Genomic DNA, 27,881 nt, shown 5'->3' with positions numbered 1-27,881 from the left:
TCAGTCCCCCTCCACGCTCCAGTCCATCCTCCACTCAGCTTCTAAAGCGATCTCTAAAAGGGCTGATCTGACTGTATCGCCTCTCCCCTTCCCAACATCTGCTCACTCAAACTCAAATGGCTTCCTGTTGCCTCCAGGATCCAATCCAGAATGCTTTGTTTGGCACTCAAAGCCCCTGATGATGCAGCCCCCTCCTACCTTTCCATTTTCCTCCCACCTGATTCCCCCAGCCCCACATACTCTTTGCTTCAGTGACAATGGCTTCCTGGCTGATCCTTGCACACATGATGCTCTATCTTCTGATTCTGGGCATTTTCCCTAGTAGGCCGCATGCCTGGAAGGCTCTCCCTCCTCATTCCTGCCTCCTGGCTTCCCTGGATTTCTTCAAGGCACAGCCCACGTCTCACCTTCTACATGAAGCCCACCTTTTAATTCTAGTGCCTTCCCTCTGGTGACAATTTCCACTTGATCTCGTTCAGAGCTTGTCTGTGCACAGTTATTTGCATGCTGTCTCCTCCGTTAGACCCTGAGCTCCTCTAGGGGAGGGCCTGGCTTTTCTCTTTCTTTGTATCTCTAGAGGTTAGCACAATGCCTGGCACATAGGAGCTCATTAAATGTTTATTGACTGCTTGAATTCTAGGGTAGAAGTCACTCACTGTGGTTTCCGATTGGATGTCTTGATCATTTTTCAGTCTTGGGTGAATCTCAGCTCTTTGCTAGAGTAGGTGTTTGGGAATGGGTGGACATCTTGGCCAGAAGTGCGGTTGACCGTGAAAATACTACCCCTTCACCCTATGTACAATAACAGAACATGTTAAGAAGCAGTAGAAAAGGGGTTAGCTTTGGACCTAGAGGACCCAGGTTCACGGGCAAGGCACTTCCCTTCTTGGTTCTTGGTTTCCTTCTCTGTAAAAGGAGGAGGAGTGGACTAGATGGCTTTTTTGTTGTTGTTGTTGGGCAGTGAGGTTAAGTGACTTGCCCAGAGTCACACAGCTAGTAAGTGTTATGTGTCTGAGGCTGGATTTGAGCTCAGGTCCTCCTGACTCCAGGGCTGGTGCTCTAACCACTGCACCACCTAGCTGCCCTATATGGCCTTTGAGGGCCTTTCCAGCTGTAGATCTAGGAGCCTATGTGTGAACTTGGACAAGTCTCTTCCCCTCTCAGGGCCTCAGTTTCCCCATCTGTAAAATGAGGAGGTTGGACTAGGTAGCCTCTGAGGTTGCTTCTAGCCCTAGATCTAGGATCCTGTGTGTCTCCTCGGGCAAATCCCTTCCCTGGGTCTCAGTTTCCCCATCTGTAAAATGAGAGGATCGGCTTCATTGACTTTTAGGGCCCTGCCAGCTCTAGCTCTCTGAGCCAATGAACAGTTTCTTCCTTTTTCCTTTTCTTCAACCAAGCCCTCAGTACCACACCCACTTTTAAGCATCTGCAACATTTCTGCTAGTTTGTATAAAAGATGTTCCCCAACTGTAGGGTGGGAGTAAGAGGTTAGAGGGGGATGGCTGATGATCCTTGGGTGGTTCAGCTCCTCAACTGCTGCCATTGGGGAAATGAGAAATATTAAAAACTAGTGCCCTTTTCTCGGGAAATTCCTGGTATTTCACGCACAGCAAGCACATTTGTCCAGTGTTTAAGTTATTTCCTGAACATTAAATGTATTGTCCTTCATGAACAAGAACATGTTAATAACTTCATTTTTATTTTTGATTTAATTTTAAATTCTAATTTGCCTTTTGTTTTTATGGCACCTTCATCATCAAAGGTGTCTCTTTTTCCACTATAAAACATCCCTTATAACAAAAAAATTAGAATGGGATAGGGGGGAAGACAATTCTAGAAAACTTCATCCTTATATCATTCGAGTCTGACTGTGTATGTGATGTTCCACACCCATAGCTGCCTCCCCACCCCCCACCATGGAAAATCACGCATTTGCTAATGTCTTCTTTGAGACCAAGCGTGGCTATTGTCATTAGGTCACGTTCCTCTTCTTTTCTCTCTTTTCTTTTCCTACAAAGAAACATATTTTTAACTTTCTGTCAATAGGACATATGCCTCAAGTTTCCTTTTCCAGTAGAGGGGATAGGCTAGCTGCCACCATCTCAGCCTCTTGCTGAGCCCCTCCAGACCAGGGGCGTACGTGTGTGCCAGGGGGTGGTCAGGGCTGTGGGCTCCAACCCTCCCATCAAACAGAGCCCAGTCTGGTGGCTGTGTATGGAGCATGGAAAGAATGGTCAGCTCCTTGTTAAAGGAATGCCCATGCCATCAGGCCACTAGGGGGCTGAAGCAGGCAGGCCATGTTCCTGAAGAGGCCCTGAGAAAGCCTTCAAGAGGTGGCGTAACTTTGACAAGCTTCTCCTCTTTCCCTAGGGAGTAGCCTATTTACTGAGAAAATTCTGAGGTGGCACAGCACTTCCTGTTTTGGCATCTGTGGCGTCAGACAAGACTGAGCCAAGCACAGGTCTTTACACATAGTAAGCGATAAATTAATAAGTGTTTGTGGAATTCCTCCTATTGGCCATCTTGGTTGATGCTTTGGTTTTTGCTGAAATGCTCTTTTTCCTTCTCTGTCTTCTCTAGTCTCTGTTACTGGGAACAGTGGCTGGCTGAGTAGGTTGAGAGGGAGAGGACAGGGCTTCATGGGCCAGGGGTAATAAAGCTGTAAATTACTATTATGTGTATTTCCCTCTAAGCTCGGAAAATGGGATGGCAGGAGCATTCACTCATCTTATCTGCCACAGTTATGATGATGGTCCCTGAGCAGAGGGCCTTCCATGTGTTTAGGGAGCGGATTCTCCATTTCTCTTGAAGACATTCTGGTCAGGCTCCTAAAATCAATCAGCAAACATTTACTGATCACCTACTATGCATGAAGAACTGGAGAGACTAAGACCAAAATGAAATAAATGGTCCCTGTCTTCAAGGAGCTTATATTGTAGAAATAGCATGTGATCCTATAACTGTATACAAGGACATTTTCAGTAGAAACCCTAGGAGCTGGAGGAAGCATAGGGCCCTAGCTCTCAAGCTGAAAGGGACCTCAGGGGCCAGCTAAGTCCAACTCCTTCTTTTTACAGATCAGGAAACTGAGGTCCAGGAAAGGTTGCACAGGTTAGAAGCATCGAGGACAAATCCCTTTCCCTCCCTGGGCATCAGTTTTCTCCTCTGTACAATAAGGGATCAGACTCTTATGACCTCCAAGATCCCTGGCAGCCCTAGGTCTGGGAGCCTGTGTGTGCCTGTTAGTAAGGCACTTCCCTGGCTCTCTATTTCCTCCTCTGTACAATAAGGAGGTTAGACTTAGGCCTCTGAGGTCCCTTCCAGCTTGAGAGCTAGGGTCCCTATGACCACACCTTCACAGTCACACAGTGACTGAAATGAATAATAATTACTGATTTACAGAACAAGCAATTGACTTAATGGGTCTTAAAGATAGAGGCCCAGCTGTGACTCAGAAAGCCTTGGATGTCATGCAGAGTTGTACATGGTTAGGAGAGTCTTCTACAAATGGGGAGGTTCTCCAGCCACTCCATTTTCACATGATTGCATATGTTGATTGTATTAAGCCCCACAAGGCTCTAGGCCAGAAGACACCCTCAGTGAGATCCATGACCAATCAAAAGAGATTGACATGGTGAGACCTAAGGGAAAAAGTCCAGTGGATGACAAATGCATAGTGCCCAGACTATACCATTGGCGATATGCCATCGGATGAGCAGCTCATCCAGTTAGTCCATCATTGGCATCTCTCTTGGACAGGCCCTGAATTCAACCAGAGGAAGAGATTGAATGGAATCCCTTGTGGAAACTTTCAGTGACCCCAACTTGCTCTGTTCTTTTTCATGCTTGTGATGCTGTAGAGCTGTGAATCGTTCAATACCGCCATTGCCAAAGCCTCCGAATGGTGTGTAACTCAAAGGGTGACAGAAAGACACTTGGTGTGGAGATGTGGGGTGCAGCCTATTCCCCATGAGGAGTGTTTGTAGAAAATCCCTCCAAAGACATATATGACCAGGAAAGAATAAGGGTGAACAATCACATACTGTCCCATAATTGAACTCGGGGAATCCAATGAAGTCAGCTAGAGAGAGGACAAAAAGAAAACAGAAGCTGGCCCAGGGCACATCCTTGCATGATTCCTCATAGTTGGGGGAGGGAGAGGTGCTGATGGATGAGCCAGCGTAGGAGGCTGAGAAGACATGGTAATATGGTGCAGGGGAGAACACGTAGGGGAACAGTGTCAAGGAAAACAAGGCAGGAGAGTGGCTGGGAAAGGTGAGGCCCCCATGTCAGAAGCAGCAGAGCATCAGGGAGGAGGTCAGGACTGAGATGAGGCCCCCAAGCTCATGGAGGGTAACTTCGGAGAGAACACTTGTGGTGAGGCACTGGGGTCAGAAGCCAGATCACAAGAGTGATCAGGAAGTGGGTGGGGAGGAAAGAGAGGCCAACAGGGGCTGTTCTTTTGTAGGGGCTTAGCAGTGAAAGGGAAGACGGGCCTAGCTTGGTAGCTTGAAGGGTTGATAGCATCGAGGCAAGGCTTTTGTTGAAGGATAGGGAGAACCTGAGTGGATAGTTGAAGGCCCCAACCTTGCTTTCTGCTGTACTCCGAGGAAGCATAGGGTAAGGAGAAAAGTTGGGGATTTGAGCAGGGCCAGAGCCACTAATTTGGGGAGTGTGCCTGGGGCTGAGAGACAGCGACCAGCTGGAGGCCTAGAGTACTTGTTATTTGTGGGTGGAAATGTTTGGGGTGGGATCCACACCTGTCATTTCCTGTGTAAGAGGCTTGGCTACCTGTAGCCCTCCACCTGCTCTGTAACTCAGTGACAGCTGAAGGGACTAGCTCAGGGCCACCCAGTTGGGAGATATGGCAGAGGCTGGACTTGAACCCAGGGCTTCGTGCCTCCTAGAGCACCTCTCTTGGTGTGGAAAGGAAATCCCTTGTTTACAGTTTAGGTCCACTGTTGGGAAAAGGCTTTCTGAAGCCCTTCAGAGGCAGCTTAGAATGTTTGTCCTAGTCAGGAAGCCCCAAGTTGAAATCCAGCCTCACACATTTACTAGCCATGTGACCCTGGACAACTGCTGTCAGCTTCAGTTTCTTCATCTGTATAATGGGCATCATAACAGCATCTACCTCTCAAGGTTGTTGTGAAGGTCAAATAAGATAACATGCACAGTGCTTTGCATTATATGAAGCATTATATAAGTGCTAACTCTTATGATTTACTATGTGTGTAGTTACAAGCTGAGACAGAGAAATGTGTCATAGCACCATCGAACTGGAACTGGAAGGGACCTTGGAGGTTGAGTTCCATCCCTTCTTTTTCTAGATCAGGAATTAGATCAAGGTCAAGAGAGGTTCAAGTGACTTGCCCAGGATCACATAGCCAGTGAGTGCCTGCAGCAGGATTTGAGCTCAGATTTTCATAGGATCATTGCACCACAGATTCCCATTCTAATGAGAACTCAAAGTAATGCTTAGAGGCCACTGAGTTCAACGCCTTCATTTTACAGATGAGGAAACTGAGGCCCAGAGTGGTTAAGTGAATTGTCCAGATAGTGCTTTTCTTTTTAGTCAGTTATGGTTAAATGACTTGCCCAGGGTCACACAGCTAGTGTCAAGTGTTTGGTCTGAGGCCGCATTTGAACTCAGGTCTTCCTGACTTCAAGGTCCAGCACTCTCCAGTGTGCCACCTAGCTGCCAACAGGAAGGGCGAGGGTCTTGACAGGGCAAGCAGGCTTCTGAAAAAGTGCCATTTTCTGCAGGTACTTATGGGTATAAAGAAAACTCTCAATCATTCTGGACCTTGGATTTACTGCCAGTCTGTCACTGGCCTTGTGGGCAGTTTGTTGTGTTCTGGTGGGGAGGACAGAGACATTCTAATCTTCCAGCTTGTCACTGGCCTTGCCCACGATCTATCTGGGTTTGTAAAGGAAGGTGAAATCCGGGGATTAGATGCGACTTAGATAGAAATGGAGGCCGTTCTAAAATGGCATTACTCATGTCAAGAAAGGGAAAATACTGTGCCCTTCTTGCCACTTCGCCCCTCCCCCCACTGTTGACTCAGCCACGTTGCACAGGCCCTAAATAATCCTTGGGTTTAAACCTCTTCTTATGGCATGGCTTGGCCTGAGGGGTTCTACTGCTGTTCAGGAGCCTTGTGGATGGTGCTGGGGGAGGGGTAGATCAAGCACCAGGGCTGGGGGTGAGCTGCTGCTGCCTTGCTAGGTGCACCATTTGGGTAGGGGAGACAGAGACCTGGGCACAAAAAAATTCTACTCGATTTCTAGGTCGGACTGAAGAAATCTGAAGTCTGCCCTATTGATCATCTGGCCTGATAACTTGATCGTTGTCAATCCCTCACAGCAGGCCCCTGACAGCCTCTTAACTTCCCATGAGCCTGCTGACCAGCCACACCCTGCAACTTGAGCTGGCTCTATTTGAGCCTCTGTCAACAATACTCCTTGAATCTTTTTCACAAGGCTTGAGAAACTGCCTGGTGTGGTGGTGCCAGGACTGTGAACTCCTTTAAACTTCCACTTGAAATCAGTTTCCAACATTGCATTTGCCATTCTGTATGTGACTGGAGAAGGCCATGGGCCCCTGTCTTGGGTCTGCTCAAAATAGCAACTCTAGCTTGCTTGTCATCTCTGTTGAGGCACCAGAGAGGCAGGCACCTGTCCCTGAGCTGGGTAATTATGGCCAGACCCTGAAATCCCTCTTTCCTCTCTCTGTTTGCTTTTTTTTCTTCAGGTTGACTCGAGCTGCCCTTGGCCAGAAGCTCAGTGCTCCTTGGAAGGAGAAGGCATCCCAGAAAAATGTTCCCAACTCAGCTGCAGCCAGACCAATAGTGTGAGTCAGAGGGGCCGCACCCACAGATGGGGGGGGCCGGGGAGGGAGCGTGGCAGGGAAGGCTTGGAGACCATGAGAATGCAAAATGACAGGGCGGGACTATGTGATCCCCAAGCACTTTTCAACTCTCAAATTATAGTGGCTGCCCGGAATCCTTTTGGCTTGCCCTTTTTTGGTCCATCAATTATATTCATTTATAAGGATTTACTAAGACCCTACTATGTGCCAGACACTATGCTAGGTGTTAGAGATTCAATAAGAAAACAGCCCTTGGCGCCGAGGACCTCGTGTTCCATAGGAGGAGAGAGAAATCAGTAAGCTTTTATTAAGTCCCTACTGTGTGCTAGGTACTATGCTAGTCCCTGAAGACACGACTATGTAAATGAAATGACCTCTGCCCTCAAATAGCTTATATTTTAATGGAGGAGACATCAAGCAACAAGCATTTATTAAGTGCTTTCTGTGTACCAGACACTGTGCTAGTTCTTGGGGATACAAAGGAAAAAGGGGGAAAAATTTTGTTCCTGCCCCTAGGAAGAAATATGTGTGTGCACACATGTATGTGCATGTACACACATGGAGACATATATGTGTACCAAATCAATATATACGCCTTAGGAATGTCACTTTAGTAGCTGGGTGGAATATGACCTGGTGTGGGAAGAGAGGAATAAGCATTTATATAGCACCTACTGTGTGCCAGTCACTGTGCGAAGTGTTTTACAAATATCACGTTTGATCTTCACAACAACCCTTTAAAGTAGGTGCTACTATGATCCCCGTTTTACAGATGAGGAAGCCAGGGTCACATAGCTAGTTAGTGTCTGAGGCCAGATTTGAACTCAGGTCTTCCTGACTCTAGGCCCAGCAAAGAAAAAAGAGGCTGGATAGCAGATTTGAGGTTACCAATGGATTAAGCTCAGTTCTACCCTGGCTTGTAAGTCAAATGTAAACCCAATAAGAACTCAATCAAGCTGTTTAGGGTTAAATGCCTGGCAATTGATTAGGGAATTCAACAAATCAGGGAGGCAGAAGAGAACAGTTAATAACAGATGGAGTTCCCAGAAGCCTCTGGGAGGGAACATTGGGAGTGGGCAGGAACAGACATTCTCATACACATACACATACCCCGGGATGTGTGATATACCATGACACTCCCAGTAGCACGACATTGGTGTATACAAATATAGGAACCTAACTGATTTTTATAATGAAAGTCACTTCAAAAAATATATCTACTTCAATTTTTTGCCCTACAACATAGTGTTTTTAAGAAGCCAACTCTTAAAATTGACCCCTCGCCCTTCATTGCAGAGGTGGGGGACTATGGCTGCAGAATGCTGCATCCACTGTCAGATGCAGTTGGTGTGTCAGTTGGCTTTGTTGAACTCTCTTTCCCCTCTTGTCTTTCCTACAAGGGATGCCAGGCTAGATAGGGGAGGGGGGAAGGCGATATTTGAAAATGAAGGTGATTTTAAAACAAAAGATATTAATAACATTTTAAAAAGAAAAGACACATCTCTTTCACAAAGGATGTTTATATTTCCATGGAACCATTTTTTTCCCCCTCAGGACACAGGCCCTCAGAACAGACGTCACATTTGTAAGAACACTTGCCATTTCTTCCCTCATTTGAGACTCATAAGAGCCCTGTAGAGAGACCCCAGGGAAAAAATGCTGAAAGATCCTGGCATGCAACTAGGACTTTATGTGGTGTCCTTGGGCAATTCGTGTTTCCTGCTTGAGCCTTGTCTCAGTTTCCTCTGTGTAAAATGAAGGATTTGGACTGGTCCCCTCTTATATCTCTAAATCCTGAATCCTCCATGTAACCAAGGGCAACTCACTTCCCCACCCTGGGTCTCAGTTAGGATTTGGACTAGAAAGTTTCTGAGGTCTCTCTTTCTGCCTCTGAATCTAGAATCCTGTGACTCCCGTGATCTTATGACAGCACCCCCACAAAACCTGAGGTGTGGATGATATTTCTTTAAGCAAAAAGGGCTTGGCATAAAGCCTGTATTTGTGTGTGTGTGTGTGTGTGTGTGTGTGTGTGTGAGAGAGAGAGAGAGAGAGAATGAGAGTGAGAGAGTGAGAGTGTGTGTGTGTGTATGTGTGTGTGGTGGGGGGAGAGAGTGGGGTGGGGGATACTGCTCTGATGACTCCTGTAAATGTATTTTTAGCCTGGCCAAGTGTCAGGCAAATTGACACCATGGGCCCCGGGCCTTGCCGAGCTTGTCACTGCAGGGGTGGGGCGGAGGGAGCTTGGGTCGAATTGGTTCCTTCTTTGTACTTTTGGGAAATTCAGTGTGGCCTGTTTGCTTTAGGTAAGGCATTCTTGTTTCACTGACTCAAGAGCAGGGTTCTTATGTTGTCGCGTTCATTCTCATGGGCTTTTTCCTTATTGAAATAGCAGAGAGAGCCATTGGGTGGGAGCTTGTAACCTCCTTGGGAGTGAGCTGAGGCCTTTCAGAGTTGTTCACGATATGTCTATCTCTATCTATAATCTATAGATATTATTATATATACATACATCGGTAAATATATGTGTATATACTATACATGTATATATAATATGTCTTAATATATCACATATAGATATATGTAAATATATTCATACAAGTCAATATGGATGTATGTGTATGCAAGTATACAGGTATATACATACACACACACACACACACACACACACACACACACACACACAAACACACAACAATCAAACTGATGGGTATGGGATGTTTTCCATACAGACGCAAAGTCCTTGTATATGATTGGCAATGGGAAAGTAAGTTAAGCACACAGCTGGGATGTGACTCACTCTCCCACTCCTTCATGCAGTGGGGCTCCTGACCAGATCCAGGGACAGTGGGAGGAGTGTCTCAATGGATGCAGCTTCCTGACCAGGTTGCTCTGTCTTGGTTACCTGAGAAGTATTTCTCTTGCCTTAATCCCCATCCAAGGTCCAGGTAAGAACTTCTCTGTCATCCCACTCAGCAGCCGGCAGTGTGCTCTCTCTGCTTGCCTGCCTGCCTGCCAGTGTCTCTGAACCAATCCAAAGTCTCCTTAAGCCTGCCCTTCAGGACTCTATTGTCTGCCATCTGGCTCCATTAGACCTAGTCAACCTTCTCGCTCACTTCTCTTGGAAAAACAAGAACAAAACCAAAAAAAAATTATGCCTTTTGTCTTTCTAGTATATTTTACTTCCCACTCACCCCTCCAGACCAAAACCTCCCTTGTGACAAAAAAATCAAATTAAGCCAACGCTCATCTGAGAACGTATTATAGGATCCAAGGTCTAGATCTGGAAGGTGCTTCAGAGACCATCAAGTCCAAACTCCCAGCCTTTTACAGAGGAGCAAACTGAGGCCCTGAGAGGGAAAATGACTTGCCTAGGGTCACATAGCTCATTAGTGTGAGGTATGATTTGAACCCAGGTCTTTCTGACTCCAAGTCTAAGGCAATAGGCTGCCTCACTCCATTCTGTCCTTAGAAATGCTAAGGAGCTAAGAGAATAAATAGTTCACTTTCTCAGGTTGAATCTTATCTGACAAAGTCTACTGTATTCTGTCCTAGTGATAAGAGCTTAGCATTTCTTCATCTCTCTTTGCCATGATTCTCCATCAGTTCATACAAATCTTCCCATGTTTCTCTGAATCCTTCATCTTTATAATTTCTCATAAGGCATAGCAATATTCTGTTACATTCACGTACCACAATTGGTTTGACCATCCTTGCATCTGTTTCCAGTTCTTTGCTGCCACAAAAAGTACTATTATAATCGTGTTGGTGTATGTGGTGCCTCTGTTTCTCTCCCTGATCTCCTTGGGGTATTTACCCAGCAGTCAGTTGGCTGGCTCAGAGGGCTTGGCCATTTTACTCACCCTTCTTAGCATAATTCCAAATTTGCTTTCCACGATATTTGGACCACTTCTCAGCTCTACCAACAGTGTCTCAGTGTGCCTGTCTTCCCACAGCGCCCCCAGCATTGATCCTTCCCACCTTTTCTCGTGAAGTGTGAGGTGAACTCTGCTTTCTGGTGCATTTATTGTGCATTGCTTTATTGTGCATTAATGTATCACCATTAGTGATCTGGAGCATGTTTTCCTGAGGTCATTTACAGTTTATAATTATTTTTATTTATTTATTTAGGCAATTGGGGTTAAGTGACTTGCCCAGGGTCTCACAGCTAGTAAGTGTCAAGTGTTTGGTCTGAGGCCTGATTTGAACTCCGGTCCTCCTGACTTCAGGGCCGGTGCTCTATCCACTGCACCACCTAGCTGCCCTTACAGCTTATAATTCTTTTAAAACTTCATGTTCTTTGACGATTTATCTATTGGAGAATGGCTCTCAGTATTATATAGTTGTGTTAATTCCCTCTGTATTTGGGGGAGTCAGACTTTCATCAGTGCCATTTGATGCAAATGTTTTTTCCTACTTAATTATTTCCCTTTTAATCCTATCTTCATTTATTTTTATTATACATTTTTAAATTTTATGTAGTCAGAGCATCTCTTGTTTAGTTAAGAATTCTCTGCCAGCTATAGTTGATATAGTATTTTTTTTTTGGTTAGGCAGTTGGGGTTAAGTGACTTGCCCAGGGTCACACAGCTAGTAAGTGTCAAGTGTTTGGTCTGAGGCTGGATTTGAACTCAGGTCCTCCTGACTTCAGGGCCGGTGTTCTATCCACTGCGCCACCTAGCTGCCCCTCTGCCAGCTATAATTGTAAGAGGTACCACCTGATCTCATTCTTTTCTAACACAAATCCTCTGCTCTGACCAGGTCAGACATCTAACATTCCCCTACACATGACAGGATCATTTCTACTTCCATAACTTTACGTGGAATGCATTCTGCTTTCTTCTACCCATCCAAATCCTACCCACTCTCCAAGGCCCAGCTCAAGTCTCGCCTCCTCTGGAAAGGCTTCTCTGATGACTCCAACTGAGATTAATCTCTTTTTAGACTTTATGAAATATTTATTTCCTGTATCACATATTTTAGAATTTGATCATATGCTACCTTGAATTAGTTTATGTATCTACAACTCTAAAAGAGATTCTAAGCACCTTTGTTGTTGTTCAGTAATTCAGTCATGTCCAACTCTTCGTGACCCTGTGAACGATAGCACCTCTACTAGAATTCTGTCTTTGGGATTTTCTTGGCAAAAATACTAGAATGTTTTGCTATTTTCTTCTCCAGTGGATCTACCTCTTGTCGGAACTCTCTACTATAACCTGTCCATCTTGGGTAACCCTGCACAGCCTAGTTCAGTTTCATTGAGCTATTCAGGCCTCTCTGCCATGACAAGGAAGTGCTCTAGGAGGGGGTAAGCCTGCTGTCTGTAACCCTCTCAAGCCTTATTGCAGAGCCTGAAAATAAGGGTGAAGGGTGGTAGGTTTTTTTTGTTTTGTTTTGTTTTGTCATTTTATTGGTTGTTTCTTTTGGGGAGGGGAAGGTATTAGAATATTGGAAGTATTCTAGAGAAAGAATAATCTCAGTGGCAAAAAATAAAATAAACAAATGAATCATGTTCAGTTTTACTTTGGGAAAAGCAGAGCCAAGCTAGAGGTCATCCAGAGGAGAGTGACCAGGATGTTAAGATGGCGAGGGACCGTGCCATGCAAAGATTGTTTGGAGGAGCTGGAGAAGAGATAATTCTTGCCCGGGAAGGGAGGATTAAAGTACAACATTATATCAGTCCTCAAATACTCGAAAAGTTCTATGTGGAAAAGGGAATACGTTGTTCTGGATGACCAAGAGGACAGAGCTAGGAACGATGGGTAGAAATTGCAGAGGAGCAGGTTTTACGTAAGAGAAACCTGCCTAATGGTGAGAGCATAGATGATCACTCATCAGGGAGGGCTTACAAGGGGTTTCTGTTCAGGTCTGGGCTGAACTGGATGACTTTGGAGAGAGAACACTTAGAGTCCTGAGATTCTGGGATTCTATACAGTACAAGCCTTCCCCAGATTATCTATGTAATTTTTTGCTGGTTTTTTCCCCCTTCTGCTGTCATTTACCAGTATACCCCTCCCACCCCATTGTGGAACCCTTTCTTGTAGCAAAAAAGTACTATTGAATGAACCAAACCAATACGTTGACTGTGTCTGACAGAATGTGCCTCATTGTGTGCCTGTAGTCCACTACCTCACTGTTTGGAGGAGAGGGGTAAAGGGGTACCATCAGTCCTCTGGAGTCAAGACCAGGTGGTACATTGATCTGGGGTTTACTGTCTTTTAGTATGGTTTTCCTTGACATTATTGTGCTCATTTTGTATGTTGTTCCCTTGGTTCTGCTTACTTCACTCTTCATTAGTTCAGACAAATCTTCCCAAATTTCTCTAAATTCATTTCTCTCTCTCTTTTTTTTTTTTGGTGGGGGGTGGACCACACCTATGTTTTCATTCCTTCCAATGAAGAAGTTCAGTCTAATGATACAGATTGATAGCTGTTCTGCAACTTGGGGTCATGAAGAGTTGCCTGGGGCCTGGAGAGGTCATTGGGGGTCACATTGCCAGTAGGTACCAGAGGCAGAACTGAAACCCAGGTCTTCGTGACTCATAGACATCCTCTCTCTCCATACACTGTGTTGCCCCCTCCCCCCACTTCATCGTTTCTTATGATGCAGTAATATTTCTGTACATTAATGTACCACAGTTTGCTTAGCTGTTTCCCCAGATGATGACTAAACCCTTCTAGGGCAAAACACACACACACACACACACACACACACACACACACACACACACACAGAAATGAAGAGCATTGCAATAAATATTTTGTTATATAATAGGACCTTGCATATCTGTCATTATTCTCTTTGGGGCATATGACCAGTAGCAGAATAGCTGGTTCACAGGCTATGAAGAGTTTAGTGATTTTTCTTTCAGTTCCAAATTGCTTCCATTATTTCCCAGAGTGTTTAGATTAATTCACAATTCCACCAGCACTGTATTAACATGCCCATTTCCCCTATGACCTCTCCAATGTTGAATATTTCCATTTGTCATCTCTGCCTGCTTGATGGGTGTGAGATAGAACCTCAAAGCTGTTATAATTCTCATTTTTCCTATTAGTGATTGCAGCATTTTTTTAAAATGTGGTGTATTAATAATTTACATTTTTTTACTGACACTTTGTATTTTTTGACCATTTCTATTGGGAAATGGCTCTTGCCATATTTATGTTACTTTGCTATATGGCTTGGAGAGTCCTTTTAGGAGAGGGATGAGGACTGAACCTGTGAGTTCATCAAAATAGAGAGCTCCCAAATGAGGAAACTCCCCCTACCAATTTCTCTGTGGCATATAATCTTAGTTGCCTAGAGGCCTGGAGAAGAAAGGTCACTTACTTGCCTTGGGTCAAGCAGCCAGTGTGGATCAGATTCAGGACTTGAACTCAGGTCTTCCTGGCTCCAAGGTTAGCTACCTCTCCAGTATACTATGCTTCCTCTCAGTTTAAACTTTTATCCAAGATTGTTTAATAGAAAGATTTTCCTGTAATTGAGTTTCCCTTATCCTAGCTGCTACATTTATTTTGTTCATACAAAAGCTATTATGTACTCAGAATTTTCTCTTTTGTGTCAGTCACTTGGTGAAGAATTTCTTTCTTTCTTTCTTTCTTTTTGGTTTAATATTTGTTACAAGGAAAGAGTCAAGGGGAAGGTTGTGAAGGGGAGAGATAGATTCGGAAATATGTGACATAGAAACAAAAGATATAAATAAAAATAAGATAAATATTTTTTTAAAACCCTCCAACCAAAATTGTGAATGGTACATCTATTCATTTTCCTCTAATGGTTTTTTTTTTAATAATGTCACCTTTCATATTTAGGTTGCATGTTCACTTGGCACTTTTTATGGTATAAGATGGTGATCTAAACTTAAGTTCTGCCAAACCACTTTACAGTTTGCCCAGCTGTTCTCAATGAATAGGGGATCCTTCCCCTGCTGGTTTATGTTCTTTGGTTTAATGAACACTAGATTATTGTGCTCTGTTGGTTTTGGGTCTTACTTATCCAGTCTGTTCCAATCTACTTTTCCATGTTTTAGCCAACATCAAATAGTTTGAATGATTATTTCTTTATGATATATTAAGCTTCCTTTATTCCTGCTTTTTCTTCATCGTTTCTCTCATGATTTTTAACCATTCCCCTTAAATTAATTTTGTTGTTATTTTGTGTAGTTCTGTAAAACTAGCTGGCTATTTGGCATTGGACTAATTTTATAGATTAATTTCACTGGTAATATCGTTTTTATTATATTGGCATGGCCTAACCAAGAACAATGAATAGCTCTCTAATTACTTAAATCTTCCTTTATTTCTGGAGAGTGCTTTGTAATTGTGTTTCCATGAAGCCCAAGCATGCCTTGGAAGGTTAAGTCCCAGATATTTTATGGATTTTGAAGTAATTTTGAATGGAATTTCTCTCTCTCCCCCTCCTGGTAGGTTTTATTAGTAATACAGGGTCTCCCAAAATTCTTAGTGCAGTTTTAAGTTTTAACAGCTTTACTAGCTTAAAGCTACACTAAGACTTTGGGGACAGCTTGTGTGTGGAAAGGCTGGTGCTTTTTGTGAGTTTATTTTCATCCTATTTTACTGAAGTTAGGCACTTTTCCCTTTTTTTTCCATTGTTTCTCTAAATACACCAGCATATTGTTTGTAAATTGAGACAGTTTTATCTCATCTTGGCCTATGTTTATTCCCTAAGAGTCATTCTTCAGGCCAAGCTGTGAGCCTAGAAGGGTTTTGCTCAAATTTTGAGTCTCGGCATTGCTGTCATTCATTGCGTGGTCCAGGAAGAACTGCCTTCCTGATGCATTTTCTCTTGAGGTGAAATGGAGTTACTAAATTCAAGAAGCAGGAAACTGCTTCGAGGGAGGTCTGTAAAGGTCGGCAAGGGTGAGAGGCTACAGGGTCCCTGCTCTTTTTTTTCCCCCCATTATAGGATCTTCTTTGATCATTGAACAATTCAGTTCCAAAATGGAAATGTTTTTCCCTCTTCACATTTTCCTGGGGAACTTTACCAAGGTGTCTCCTCTGGTGTCTCACCTCCATGGCTCAGTTTGATATCATGCTTCTCTGTGGCCACATTGCATGTCCCCATCAGGAGAGTGCAAGCACCCTCTCAGGGGCTTTTCATCTTAGTGTCCCCAGCACCTAACATAGGGCTTTGCAACTAGTGGGCACTTCATCTGTATTTGTTGACTTGAACTTGGCATCTCCTTCTCCCCTCTTCTGATGCTCCATGGTAAGTTAGCTTTATTTTGAAATATCTCTATCCTTTTTATCCTCTCTATACCCTTTCATCCTTAACCTACCCACAAATGTCTATCTATCTCATTGGGAATTACCACTGTTGATGTAGATCCTGATCTCTTCTTTCTGGAGGAAGATCTTAGGCTCCTATATCTTGAGATGAAAGGGACCTTCAGAGACCATCTACTTCAACCCCCTCATTTTATGGAGGAGGAAACTGAGGTGGAAACTGAGGCCCAGCGAGGGGAAGGGACTTGCCACTTGCCCCTTCCGTGTTATAAGTATGAGAGACAGGAGTCGAACCCAAGGGCTGCATCTTCCAAAGCAAAGCTTTCTCCACTGGTGACTTCCTTCCTTTCTCTTATTTCTTACTCTAAAGAATAATAAGATGGGACTAATGAAGTTCTTAAAAATAAGGGAAAAATCCAGAGCAGAACAACATGAATGATCCATAGCAGGAAACAGTAAACAAGTAGCTGGACTCCATGGGAGCCTGAGGTCCTTCGCCTCCCACACGGCCTCAGGAGCAGAGCCTACGTGCCTCAGTATAATCCTAGCCCCTGCCCATTGTCCACAGCGTTTTCCCCTCTACGATTCCATTGCTATTCTTCATCTCCCCAGGCCAGCACACTCTGAATGCCAAATAATCATCATCAAATAGTCACTTAGTGTTCCCAAGCAAAGGAAAATAAGTCTAGTAAATTACAGGCATTTGAAATTTTGAAAAAATTGTCAGCACAGCATGCACATTTACACATACTTCCCCACTAGTCCATTGCTTCAAAGTGTTACTACTCACTCCTGAACACTACTAGTCCTTTGGGGAAATGGAAGCCATGACAAATGGCCTTTGCTGACCCTACTTGAAAGAGGAAGTGTTCGGTTCTACTTGGATATTCTGCTGCCAAGGGCCTCTGTTCAGGGCATCAAATAAATATCAGGAAAACCCCCCATAAGAATCAAATACTGATTATGGAGAAATGGGAACATCATATTCACTATGATGGAACGCAGGGACGTGCTTCTCCAAGAGAGGGAGAGTGGTCAGTCAGTCAATAAACATTTATTAAGTGCCTACTGTGTGCCAGGCCCTGTGGTCAGAGACAGTGCCTGCCCTCAAGGGTCTCACGATCTAATGAGGGACTCAGCCTGCAGACTGATACGTACAAGCAAACCATAGACAAGATGAGTTAGAGATGATTGACAGAGAGTAGGCACTAGCTTTCAGGGGATTGACGTGGCTTCTTGCAAGAGGTGGGATTTTAGCTGAGACTTGAAGGAATCCAGGGAAGTCAAGAAGGAGAGATGAGAAAAGAGAAATGCAGACATGGGGGGCCAGCCAGAGAAAATGCCCAGAATCAGGAGATGGGGTGTCTTGTCTTGTGTGAGGAACCACAAGGAGGCTGAGTGTGTGGTGCAGCAGGGGAGAGGTGGTGAAGGTGTAAGAAAACTGGAAAGGTGACGGGGGACATTGAGGGCTTTCAATGACCAACAGAGATTTTATATTTGATCTTGGAGGGGATAGGGAGCCACTGGAGTTTAGAGGAGAATGACGTGGTCAGACCTGTGCTTTACAAGGATCACCTTGACAGCTGAACAGAGGATGGATTGGAAGCAGGGATACCAACCAGTAGCTATTGTAATAACCTGGGAGTGAGGTGATGAGGGCCTACAGCAGGGTGGCAGCAATATCAGAGGCGAGAAGGAGAAGTATACAAGAGATGTTACAAAAAATCAACAGGCCCTGGCAACTGATTGGCCATAAGGGTGGGGTGGTGAAAGAGTGAGGAATCAAGGATGCCACCTAAGTTTCAAGCCTGGGTGACTTGGAAGATGGTGGTACCCTCCACAGTAACAGGGGAGTGAAGAAGAGGGGTGAGTTTGGCAGAGAGAAAGATACTGAGCTCAGTTTTGGGTTTGTTGAGTTGAAGATGTCCAGGAGGCAAGACTAGAGGTGAGCAGAGAGGTTGGGCTAGATCGGTAGATCTGATAATGGTCAGCTTAGAGGTGATAAATGGATCTATGGGAGATGGTGTGATGACCGTGAGAAATAGTATAGAGGAGAAGAGAAGAAGACCCAGAACAGAGCCCTGGGGCTACCCAGGGTTAGTGGGCATGACTTGGATGAAGATCCAACAAAAGAGACTGAGAAGGAGCAGTCAGATAGGTAGAGGGAGAACCAGGAGAGAGGGATGTTCCACAAACCTAGAAAGAAGAGAGGATCAAAGAGGGGAGGGCGATTGACCATATCAGGCACTCTCAGGTTAAGAAGGTTGAGGACTAAGAAAAGGCCTTCTTAGATACCAAAGTGATCATTGATCTCTTTGAAGACAGCAGTTTCAGGCAAATAATGAGGTTGGAAGCCAGCCTGTAGAGAGAAGAGAGTGAGAGAGAGGAAGGGAAATGGAGGCATCAATTGTAGGAGCTTAGTTGCAAAAAGGAGGAAAGCTATAGCGTCACATCTAGTGGGGCTGAAAGGAGCAAGTAAGGGTCCCCCCCACCCACTTAATAGTATTTTTTTCCAATTACATATAAAGATAGTTTTCAACATTCATTTTTATAAGATTTTTGAGTTCTAAGTTTTTCTTCCTTTCCTCTCCCCTCCCTAAGACAGCAAGGAATCTGATATAGGTTATACATGTGCAGTCATGTTAAACATATTTCCACATGAGTCACGTTGTGAAAGAAGAATCAGAACAAAAGGGAAAAACCACAAGAAAGAAAAAAAAAACAAAAAAAAAGTAAAAATAGTATGCTTCAATCTGCATTCAGACAGTTCTTTCCCTGGATATGGATAGCATTTTCCATCATGAATCTTTTGGAATTATCTTGGGTCTTCAAGCCTGGGTGACTTGGAGGATGGTGGTGCCCTCCACAGTATCAGAGGAGTAAAGAAGAAGGTATCATTGTGTTTCTGAGAAGTGCTAAGTCTATCATGGTTGGTCATCACACAGTGTGGCTGTTACTGTGTACAGTGTTCTCCTGGTTCTGCTCACTTCACTCAGTCCATACAAGTCTTTCCAAGTTTTTCTGAAATCTACCTGCTCACCATTTCTTACAGAACAGCAGTATTCCATTACATTCCCCAATTTATGGGCATCCCCTAAACGTCCAATTCTTTGCCACCTCAGAAAGAGCTGCTATAAATATTTTTGTACATGTGGGTCCCAAGTGAGAGTTTTTGAGGATGGGGAAGGTCATGGGCATATTTGTAGGAAGTAGGGAAGCAGCCAATAGACAGGGAAAGGTGGAAGTTAAGTGATAGAGTTAAGTGCTAGGGAGGGAGGGGCAGTCTGCTAGGGGAGACTAAATGGAATGAGATCACTTGTGAAGGTGGACGTAATGGTAGGAGGTATCTGGATGATGGGAGCTCACAGCAAATGGCCTCAATATTTTTCTGTAAAATATGAGGCAGAGTTCTTACCTGAGAGGGTGAGGGGAGGGAAAGCCTTGGGAAGTTAGAAAAGGTTTGGAAGAGCTGCTTTGGGAAGTGAGATAGGAAATTGATAAGGCAGGTAGAGATGGATTGCCTGGCAGCAGTGAGGGCCCAGACAACATCACATAGCATAACTTTGTGGTGAATCCAGCCATCGTGGTTTGGTGGATTTTCCCCCCCAGCTTTATTTAGCAGCACGTGAGTAAGAGTGAAGACAGTGGATGGTGGGAGTGATCCAGGACTTGGGCCTGGCAGGGCAAGATTGGCGGTAGAATAAAGGGACAAAGGACTTGAGAGAAGAGGACAGTGGCACAGTGGATAACATACTGGATTTGGGCTCAGAAAACCTAGGTTTGAATGCCAGCTGTGGCACTTACTGCCTGAGTGACCTTGGGCAAGGCATTTCCCATCTCTGGGTTTCAATTTCTTTGAGACTAATTGTAACAGACTCAGAGTCAGCAAAGATCTGAGTTTGAATCTTGCCTTAGATACTTAAGAGCTGTTCCACTGTGGGCAAGTCACCTAAGCTCTCTAGGCCTCAGTTTCCTCCTCTGTAAAATGGCAGACGTTGGACTAAATGGCCTCTTAAGGTCCCTTCTAATTGCGAATCTTTTGAGAGAAATATCTATGACTTAATCCCTCTGGGCTTCTCTTGGGTCAAACTTGACTTCTGAGGTCCCCTACAGCAATAGAGCCAGGATACTCCTAGGGTACAGCAAAGTTGGCTGCTCTTTCCAGGACGTTCTCTTCTCTTCATCCACCCTGGTGCCATGCACTTTCTTTACCCAACTTTCTCATTCTGTACATTCTTCCCTCCACGCTTGTTCCCAAAGAGATCTGCTCATTACGTGCTGAGTTCATCTTCTGTTTGCTCCATCAAGGAAGGTCAGATTTGGAGGGAAGGTCAGATTTGGAGGAAAGGTCAGGGGGCAACTTCCTTCTTTTCTAATTAATCGCTCATCTAAGATCATGCTAATTGTCATACCGGTAAATAGTGCATTAGATGTTCAACTCCACTGTCTTGGCTTGAAGGACTGGACCACAGATTGGGTATTTCCTTAGGGTTACCTTGTCTTCCCCCAGGTTGTTTTCTATTTGTTTACCTTTGTTTTCATCTTTCAAGCTCTAGATCTCTAATCCTGTGGGAAAGTCAAGGCATCCCTCCCACAAGTCCCCCCTCCCCCACCCCATCAACGCAGATGCTTTGTCTTTGGGTATGTGTGTTCACAAAAATTGCCATGAGTTTGTACCTTGCATATGTTTCTGTGAAAGCAACATAAAAAACTTTGTCTACAATCTTTTCCTCCAAATGAACCCTCACTCTGGATCCCAGAGGACTGGAAGCCCTGCCTTCCTACTGTAGCAGAACTGGACAATGATTAAGAGTTCTGGGTCCGCTTTCTGGGTGGGAGAGCTTTGGGAGCCAATAACCAAATGAGGGGGAGGTTGGCTCTTGGTGGCCAGCTGATAAGGGCGATGACTGGGCTTGCCTGGGGTCAGTGTCCCAGCGTATCTCACTGTGCTCTGTTTATCTTGTATGGGAATGAGTTTGTTGTGATTTGGCTAACTCATCTTTTACCCTCAGCCCACAGCAGCTTCTTTGAGGGTTCCTCTTGGAAACTGGGTCTTTCTAACCCTTGTCTCTCTTTGCCAGGTACTTACTGCTCCACCGAAGTCCATTCCTATGCAGGCTAGAACCGAACTGGAGAACCTCAGGGAAGTGAGGGGTGATGGAGCTGGTGGCTCTCACGCACCTCTGCTCCTGGCGGGAGAACGCCCGGCTCCCTGTCTTCTCCCCAAGCCTCCGGAGCCCATGTACCTCCACTTATCCAGGTGAGTAAGAAACAATAGCCCTTCGTTTTAGCAATCAGCATCAGCTGCCCTCCATCAGGATATGGGCCGTCCCAGTTTGGCTTTTGTCTGAGTTTTCATTCTAAACAAGCCCTGAGCTCAGAAGGATTAGTATCACATTTAACTAATAGGATGATTTGTGTGTGTGTGTGTGTGTGTGTGTGTATGTGTGTGTGTGTATGTGTCTGTATATGTATATACATATATATGTGCCTGTATATGTATATTGTGTCTGTGTATATGTATGTACACGTGTATATATGTGTATGTCTGTATTTGTGGGTGTGTAGACAAGTATACATATACACACATACATATATATATGTATGTATGCATGTATGTGTACTCTTTGGAAGATTTTCCAAAATTTTCAATGGCCTATAATTTCACAGGTTTCTTTTCCTTTGCTTGGGAACAGTAAGTGACTGTTTGTGGATTATTATTTGGCGTGGCTGATGTGTTCAGACTGTGCTGGCCTGGGGAACTGAAGAATCCAGATAGCCTCATGGATGGGAAAGCTGGCCACCAAGGCCCTGGCTCCCACTCCGGGCAGTGGGCAGAGGCCTGTGGGCCCTGTGGGCTGGCAGGGGCAGGGGAGGTGGGCAGCTGTGGATTTTCACAGTCTTAGGGCTCTTCACAGCAAGGTGGAGAGAAAGGAAGGACATTATTCAGAGATGGTTGCTGCTGGGTTGGCCTGGGAGAAGAGCTCCATTCTCTGAAGCTTTGGAGCCAGCCTTTTCATACACATGTACATGCATGCACATGTGTGTGCATGCATGCACCCACACACACACACACACACACACACACACACACACCCGTACACACACCCATGCTTTGCTGTAGCTGCTTATAGAATAGTGCTGCTCTCAGACATGTGACTTGCCAGAGGCATCATGGGATAATAGGATTGTAGATTTAGAGCTGGAAGGGACCTCAGTGGCCATCTCGTCCTACCTGGTTTTACTTATTGAGTTAAATTATTTCTTTTCAATTAACACAATCTATTTTCTCTCCCTTTTATCTACTGTCCACCTCTATTGTAGAAAAGAAAAAGAAAATTCTTGAAACTTGTATGTATAGTTAAACAAAACAAATCACCCCTTTGTCAGGAGGTTGTCCAGTTATTTTAAAAAGGAAGACACAGAGACCCAGGCAGGGAAGGTAACTCTCCTAGGGTTGCATACAGGCCCCTAGGTCTTGAGCTGGAGGAACTTCAGAGACCATTTAATCCAGGAGAAACGAAGGCTCAGGGAAGGGAAAGGACTTTACCAAGGTCATACAGCAGCTAGAAGGGAGGCCCCTGAGTCCCACTCTCTTATTTTATGAAGGAGGAAACTGAGGCCCAAGGCGGGTAAATGAGTTGTAAGTGACAGGGGTGGGGTTTTCATTCCAAATCCAGTGCTGTTTTCTCTGTATGATGTTATTTCAAATCACCATCAGCCTCTGAACTTTGTTGGCTTTTTTAGAAAATGAGGACTCAGTGAGGAGAGTGTGGGCTCTGGAGTCAGGGGATCTGAGTTTGATCTCCACTTTGGCTACTCACTCTCTGTGAGATAGTGGGGGGTGGGGGGCACTGCCCCTCCATGGCCATCACTTTCCTCTTCTGGAAAATGAGGGGGTCAGATTTGGAGGTCCCTCTAATCCCTGCTCTTGAGTCCGATGGCATCTCTTCGTGGGCCTCACTAGGGGAAGTGTAAGCCTTGCATGTGTTATCTTTCTTTGTCCTGGCCTCTGTTCCTGATTCATTCCTAGTCTCTCTAAGCCTATATGTTTGGCCATTTCTTAGATTGGAACATAGCATGCCACAACCATTGGTGTGGCCAATTTCTTACTTCTTGGAATTTAGATTTTAATTTCTCCTCCTTCCTTCCATACTTTCTTCTTTCCGTCTCTCCTTCCTTCTGTCTCTCTTTCCCTCTTTCCCTCTCTCCTTTCCTTTCCTCCTTTCCTTCCTTCCCTCTCTCATTCCTTCTTTTTTACCCTTTTTTCTTCCTTATTTCTTTCTTTCTTTCTTTCTTTCTTTCTTTCTTTCTTTCTTTCTTTCTTTCTTTCTTCTTTCTTCTTTCTTTCTTTCTTTCTTTCTTTCTTTCTTTCTTTTTCTCCCTCCCTTCCTTTATCTTTCTTTTCCCTCTTTTTCTTTCAGCCCTTTTCTGTTTTCTTTAGTTTTCATTTTTCTTTTCTTTCCTTTTCTCTTTTTGTCTCTCTTCCTATGTTCCTTCCTCTGCCCCTCCTTTTTTCTCTCTCTCCCTCTCTATCCTTGGCTTCCCTAACTTCTGAAGGGGAGTGTCTGGGCTCTGAGGAAAGGAGGGAATTGTTGGGTATGTGTGTTCTGGGTGCAGTATAGCCTTTGCCAGTGGGTGGTGCACTTGAGCAGTCTCTCGTTACATTTTTCTTTTGGATGAGCCTTCCTAGCCAAGGGTGGCAGTTTGGCCTTGGCGTGTAGGAGTGGAGGAAAGTACTTTGTTCCTTGCACAGCCTGTTCATTTATGCCTTATAGCCTGTTGAGAACAATAATTGTTCTCTTCAGAAAAAGAGGTAGGTGGCGATTGATGATAATAATTCATTCCATTCATATTGTGTGGGCTTGGCAAATGATATTGTACCCTTGGGTTACTGGTCTAGATGGTTCAAACTACCTCAGTAATTTGGAGGATTGTGGGCCCTCCATGTTGATTTGTTTGAGTTCAGGGACTCCTTGTAAAATGGGAGCACTGGGGGCGGGGCTCAGGCATCACCCAATGACTCTGTCAGATGATGAAAACCTTTTGGTAAGACTAGGCCTCACTTCTGTAAAATAAGGAGCTTGAACTAGACCAATAGGGTCAAACACGGATAGAAACAATCTCTCTACTTCACAGATCAACTTAGAAAACCACAAGTGACCATTCATTGATGTTGTATTGTATTTGTATTTATTTGGTTCAACATTTCCTGATGACATTTGAACCCAGTTCCTGTAGTCAAGGAATTTTGTGGGCTGTGTGTGGCCTGTAGGCCAGGAGTTTGACACCTCTAAACTAGACCAATCAAACTCCAAAATGGTGAGTCCAGCCTGTCAATGACAGAAACCAGCCGAATTGGGGGAGGGGGGCAGCCAGTGAATAAAGCCAGCATCCCCAGGAGGCCCAGATTGCCCAGCAACAAAGAAACATTTTGTTTACCACTTCAGGAGGACTAGATAGTTTATGCTGTGGCTACATTTTAACTGGAAGACAACTAATTTTCTTTCAGCATGAAAAAATTTGCTCAGTTTTTTTGAAGATTAACATTTGTACAGTACTTTGCTTACAAAACACCTTATTAAACATGATCTCATTTGATCCTCCCAACAACTCTCTTCAAGATAGGTGCTATCATTATCTCCACATTACAGATGAGGAAACTGAGACTGCAAAAGCTTAAGTGACTTGTCCAGGGTCATACAGCTGGTAAGCATCTAAGGTTGACTCCAACTCCTGTTTCCTATCCATTGCACCACCTGACTGCCCAAGATTATAATTGAAGCTTTGAGTTCGAATGGCAAAGTACGCTCTTCAGGTTTGACCAGAGTGTGCAGGACACGTCACTGTGGGTAGTAGAGCAAGGAATTTCTTTTTCGTGTCCACAACTCTCTTAAAAAAAACCAAACAAATTGCTATTGAATTTTTCTGTCTCTTATACCACCATAGTTATCCCAAGAATCTCTTCCTTTCACCCTCCCTGAAAGCTATCCCCTATAACAAATAGTATTTTTGGAGGAAACAAAAAGTCAGGACAACTAATGGATACATTGAAAATACTTGAGAACATGTGTAGCGTATAGTACCTATGGAGCTCCCAGCTCCCCAAGGGCCTCTCCATCCCTGCCGCCAACTCTTAGCAGAGCCTTGTAATTTGGGTACATTTACTTCTGATTCAGGGTATGTGGTTGTTCTTCCACTGACATCATTGTGGATCTTACTTTTCCTCTACTTACCTCACTCTTTAAGTATATCTCACCAGGTTTCAGTATATTCACCACACGCATGATTTCTTTCTTTTTTTTTTGGCAAGGCAATTGGGGTTAAGTGACTTACCCAGGGTCACACAGCTAGTAAGTGTCAAGTGTTTGGTCTGAGGTCACATTTGAACTCAAGTCCTCTTGACTCCAGGGCCGGTGCTCTATCCACTGTGCCACCTAGCTGCCCCACACATGCGTGATTTCTTACAGCACAGAAACATTCCGTTACACCCATGGACCACCATGTGATTAGCCAGTCCCCTATTCCTGTTTGCTTTAAAGTGAAATCATACCTTACCAATTGAGAAGAATTTGTTTATTATTTCATTCAACAAATCTATATAAGTACTTTGCTGACTGGTATGTGAGCAAGTGTGTGTACACACTTGTTCACACACACACACACACACACACACATGTGCAAAACAAGAGAACATCTGGTTCTAGAATGGAAGGGAAGATCAGCCACTTAGTGTTTGAGAGAGATGTTTCTATAAATGCTGTAAAACAAATGTAGGCTCACATTCAAAATGGAGATTTAAGCAGTGACCAGCAGATGGAGCTTATTTATATCTTCTGAAAGTCATGCAAGGCAAAAAAAGCTCCCAAACCAAAACCAAATACTTATTGAACCCCTGCTGTATGCAAGATACCATGCTAGGCACTTGAGAATACCAAGATAAAACTAAAAAAAAAAGTCCCCCCCGCCGAACCTGACATCCTTCCTCACCAAAGCACTCCCCAAAGCCCCTAAGATAGTATTAGATGCAATTACAGTCCGATTTGAATCTTACAGTCCTGGGGGTTGAGTATTTGTTCTGGGCCCAGACCTCTGATTTCATTGGTATAGGAACCCCCAGTATGGAAGCCCCCTCCAGGAATGCAAGTCGACACTGATTCTGAACAGAGAAGTTAATTGCTTTGCCCAGGTTCACACAGCTGCAAGGCTTATCTGAGGTGGTTATTGGAACCCATCATTCTTCAGACTTCCAGGCCAAACACTTCTTCCCATTAGCCTAGACTATCATTAGGATTAGACCATCTTTTGGCTTTTATGATTCTTGGACACCGTTTTTTTCTTTGGACCACATAACCCATCTTGCACCCTTTGCAGTGTGTCTATAACCCTCTTAACATGTGACAGTTTGACTCCTTCAGTCTCTTGCACTCTGCCAATACCTTCCTTTGTGTCCTATGCAACCTTAAAATGGCACTGAGAATTTTGGAATACCCAGTATGCCTTGACTTTGAACCTGCTTTCCCTGTGAGCTGCCGTTCTAGTTTCAGACTCATCTGGGTACCTTAGCTACCATCTTTTACCATTATACCCAGTGTCTTCCTATGGAGATCCCCATCACCAAAGCCCATCTCTACTTCTTTGAAGCTCATGTAGATTAACTCTGAGGTCCCTTAGTGCTAAGATTTCATTGGTTTTATTTCTTTGAAAACTAAGTTCAAATGCTACACTCTCCATGAAGTTTTCTCTGTCCTCTTCACCTGCCTTTAAACTCCTGAAAGACTTACTTGGTGCCACTCAACTTTGTTGACCAGCCACAAACATTCACTAGTGGCATCTACATGGTGGGGAGGAGAGAACACAGGTAGTGGAGTCAGGAAGAGCTTAGTTTGAACCCTGCCTCAGACACTTCCTAGCTATGTGACCCTAAGAAAGTCACTTAAGCTCTCTCAACCTCAATTTCCTCATCTGCAAAATGGGAATAATAATAGTAACTGCCTCCTAGAGTTGTTTTGAGGGTCAAATGAGATATTTGTAAGGTGCTTTGCAAATCTTAAAGCACTGTATAAATGCTAGTTGTTATCATCATCATCATTATTATTAGTGCTAGCCTCAGAACAAAACTTTGTAGGATGTGCCTCAGTTTACCCTTCCTTTCAGGCTGACCCCACACTATTGATGGCTATATTTTGGATGTGGCCTTCCTGCCAGTTTTGGGACAGCGTGATTCATATCGATTCATTCCTACCTTTTTCACGAGGACTATGTGGGGCCGAATCCAAGGCTTTTCTGAAATTCTAATTTGGCATTTTTGTTTCTTCATAGACATAATTACTACCTAGGACCATGTGCCCTCCCAGATGTTTGCAGATCAGTGAGTTGGTCTGCTATCATCAATCAGTTGAGTAGCATTAGTGAAATGCCTACTGTGTGCCAGTCACCATCCTAGACCCTGGAGATGACAAAGTCAAAAGTCAAATAGTCCCTGCCCTCAGAGAGCTTACATTCTACTGGGGAGACTACATTCTCTAAGAGTAGGCATATCAGTCACCCAACAAACATTTCTTAAATACCTACTCTGTTCTAGGCACTGTGCTAAGTACTTTGGGATGTAAAGACAAAAAGGAACAGTCCCTGTCCCCAAGAAGCTTACTTACAAACGTTTTATATGATTTTCTACCATGCATGAGGCACTGTGTTCGACCCTGGATAAAAATCAACTAATCTCTGTCCTCAGGGAGCTTCCATCTTGAATACCACAGTGAAGTGGA

At 44.3% G+C, this 27,881-nt stretch overlaps 1 protein-coding gene across 5 annotated transcripts in view; it reads left to right on the top strand.

Annotated features, from left to right (window-relative positions):
• MORC4 (MORC family CW-type zinc finger 4) overlaps positions 1-27,881 on the top strand; it is a 41,784-nt gene that overhangs the window by 9,816 nt on the left and 4,087 nt on the right. Inside the window, exons 3-6 of one of the 5 annotated variants that reach the window (XM_020967247.2) lie at positions 2,371-2,461; positions 6,752-6,850; positions 9,686-9,813; positions 21,195-21,373. In XM_020967247.2, the coding sequence (XP_020822906.1) occupies positions 21,225-21,373 (149 nt within the window). In that variant the 5' untranslated portion in view covers positions 2,371-2,461; positions 6,752-6,850; positions 9,686-9,813; positions 21,195-21,224. Of the gene's footprint in view, positions 1-2,370; positions 2,475-3,759; positions 3,905-6,751; positions 6,851-9,685; positions 9,814-21,194; positions 21,374-27,881 lie in introns of those variants that run through there. The other 4 variants (XM_020967245.2, XM_020967243.2, XM_020967246.2 and 1 more) reach the window with 4 other exon arrangements.

The sequence above is a fragment of the Phascolarctos cinereus genome, unplaced genomic scaffold, assembly GCF_003287225.1.
Source record: "Phascolarctos cinereus isolate Bilbo 61053 unplaced genomic scaffold, phaCin_HiC Scaffold_8;HRSCAF=390, whole genome shotgun sequence".
Taxonomy (NCBI): Eukaryota; Metazoa; Chordata; class Mammalia; order Diprotodontia; family Phascolarctidae; genus Phascolarctos; species Phascolarctos cinereus.
Note: the sequence above shows the minus strand (reverse complement) of the source record. Positions and strands in the feature narration are given on the sequence as shown.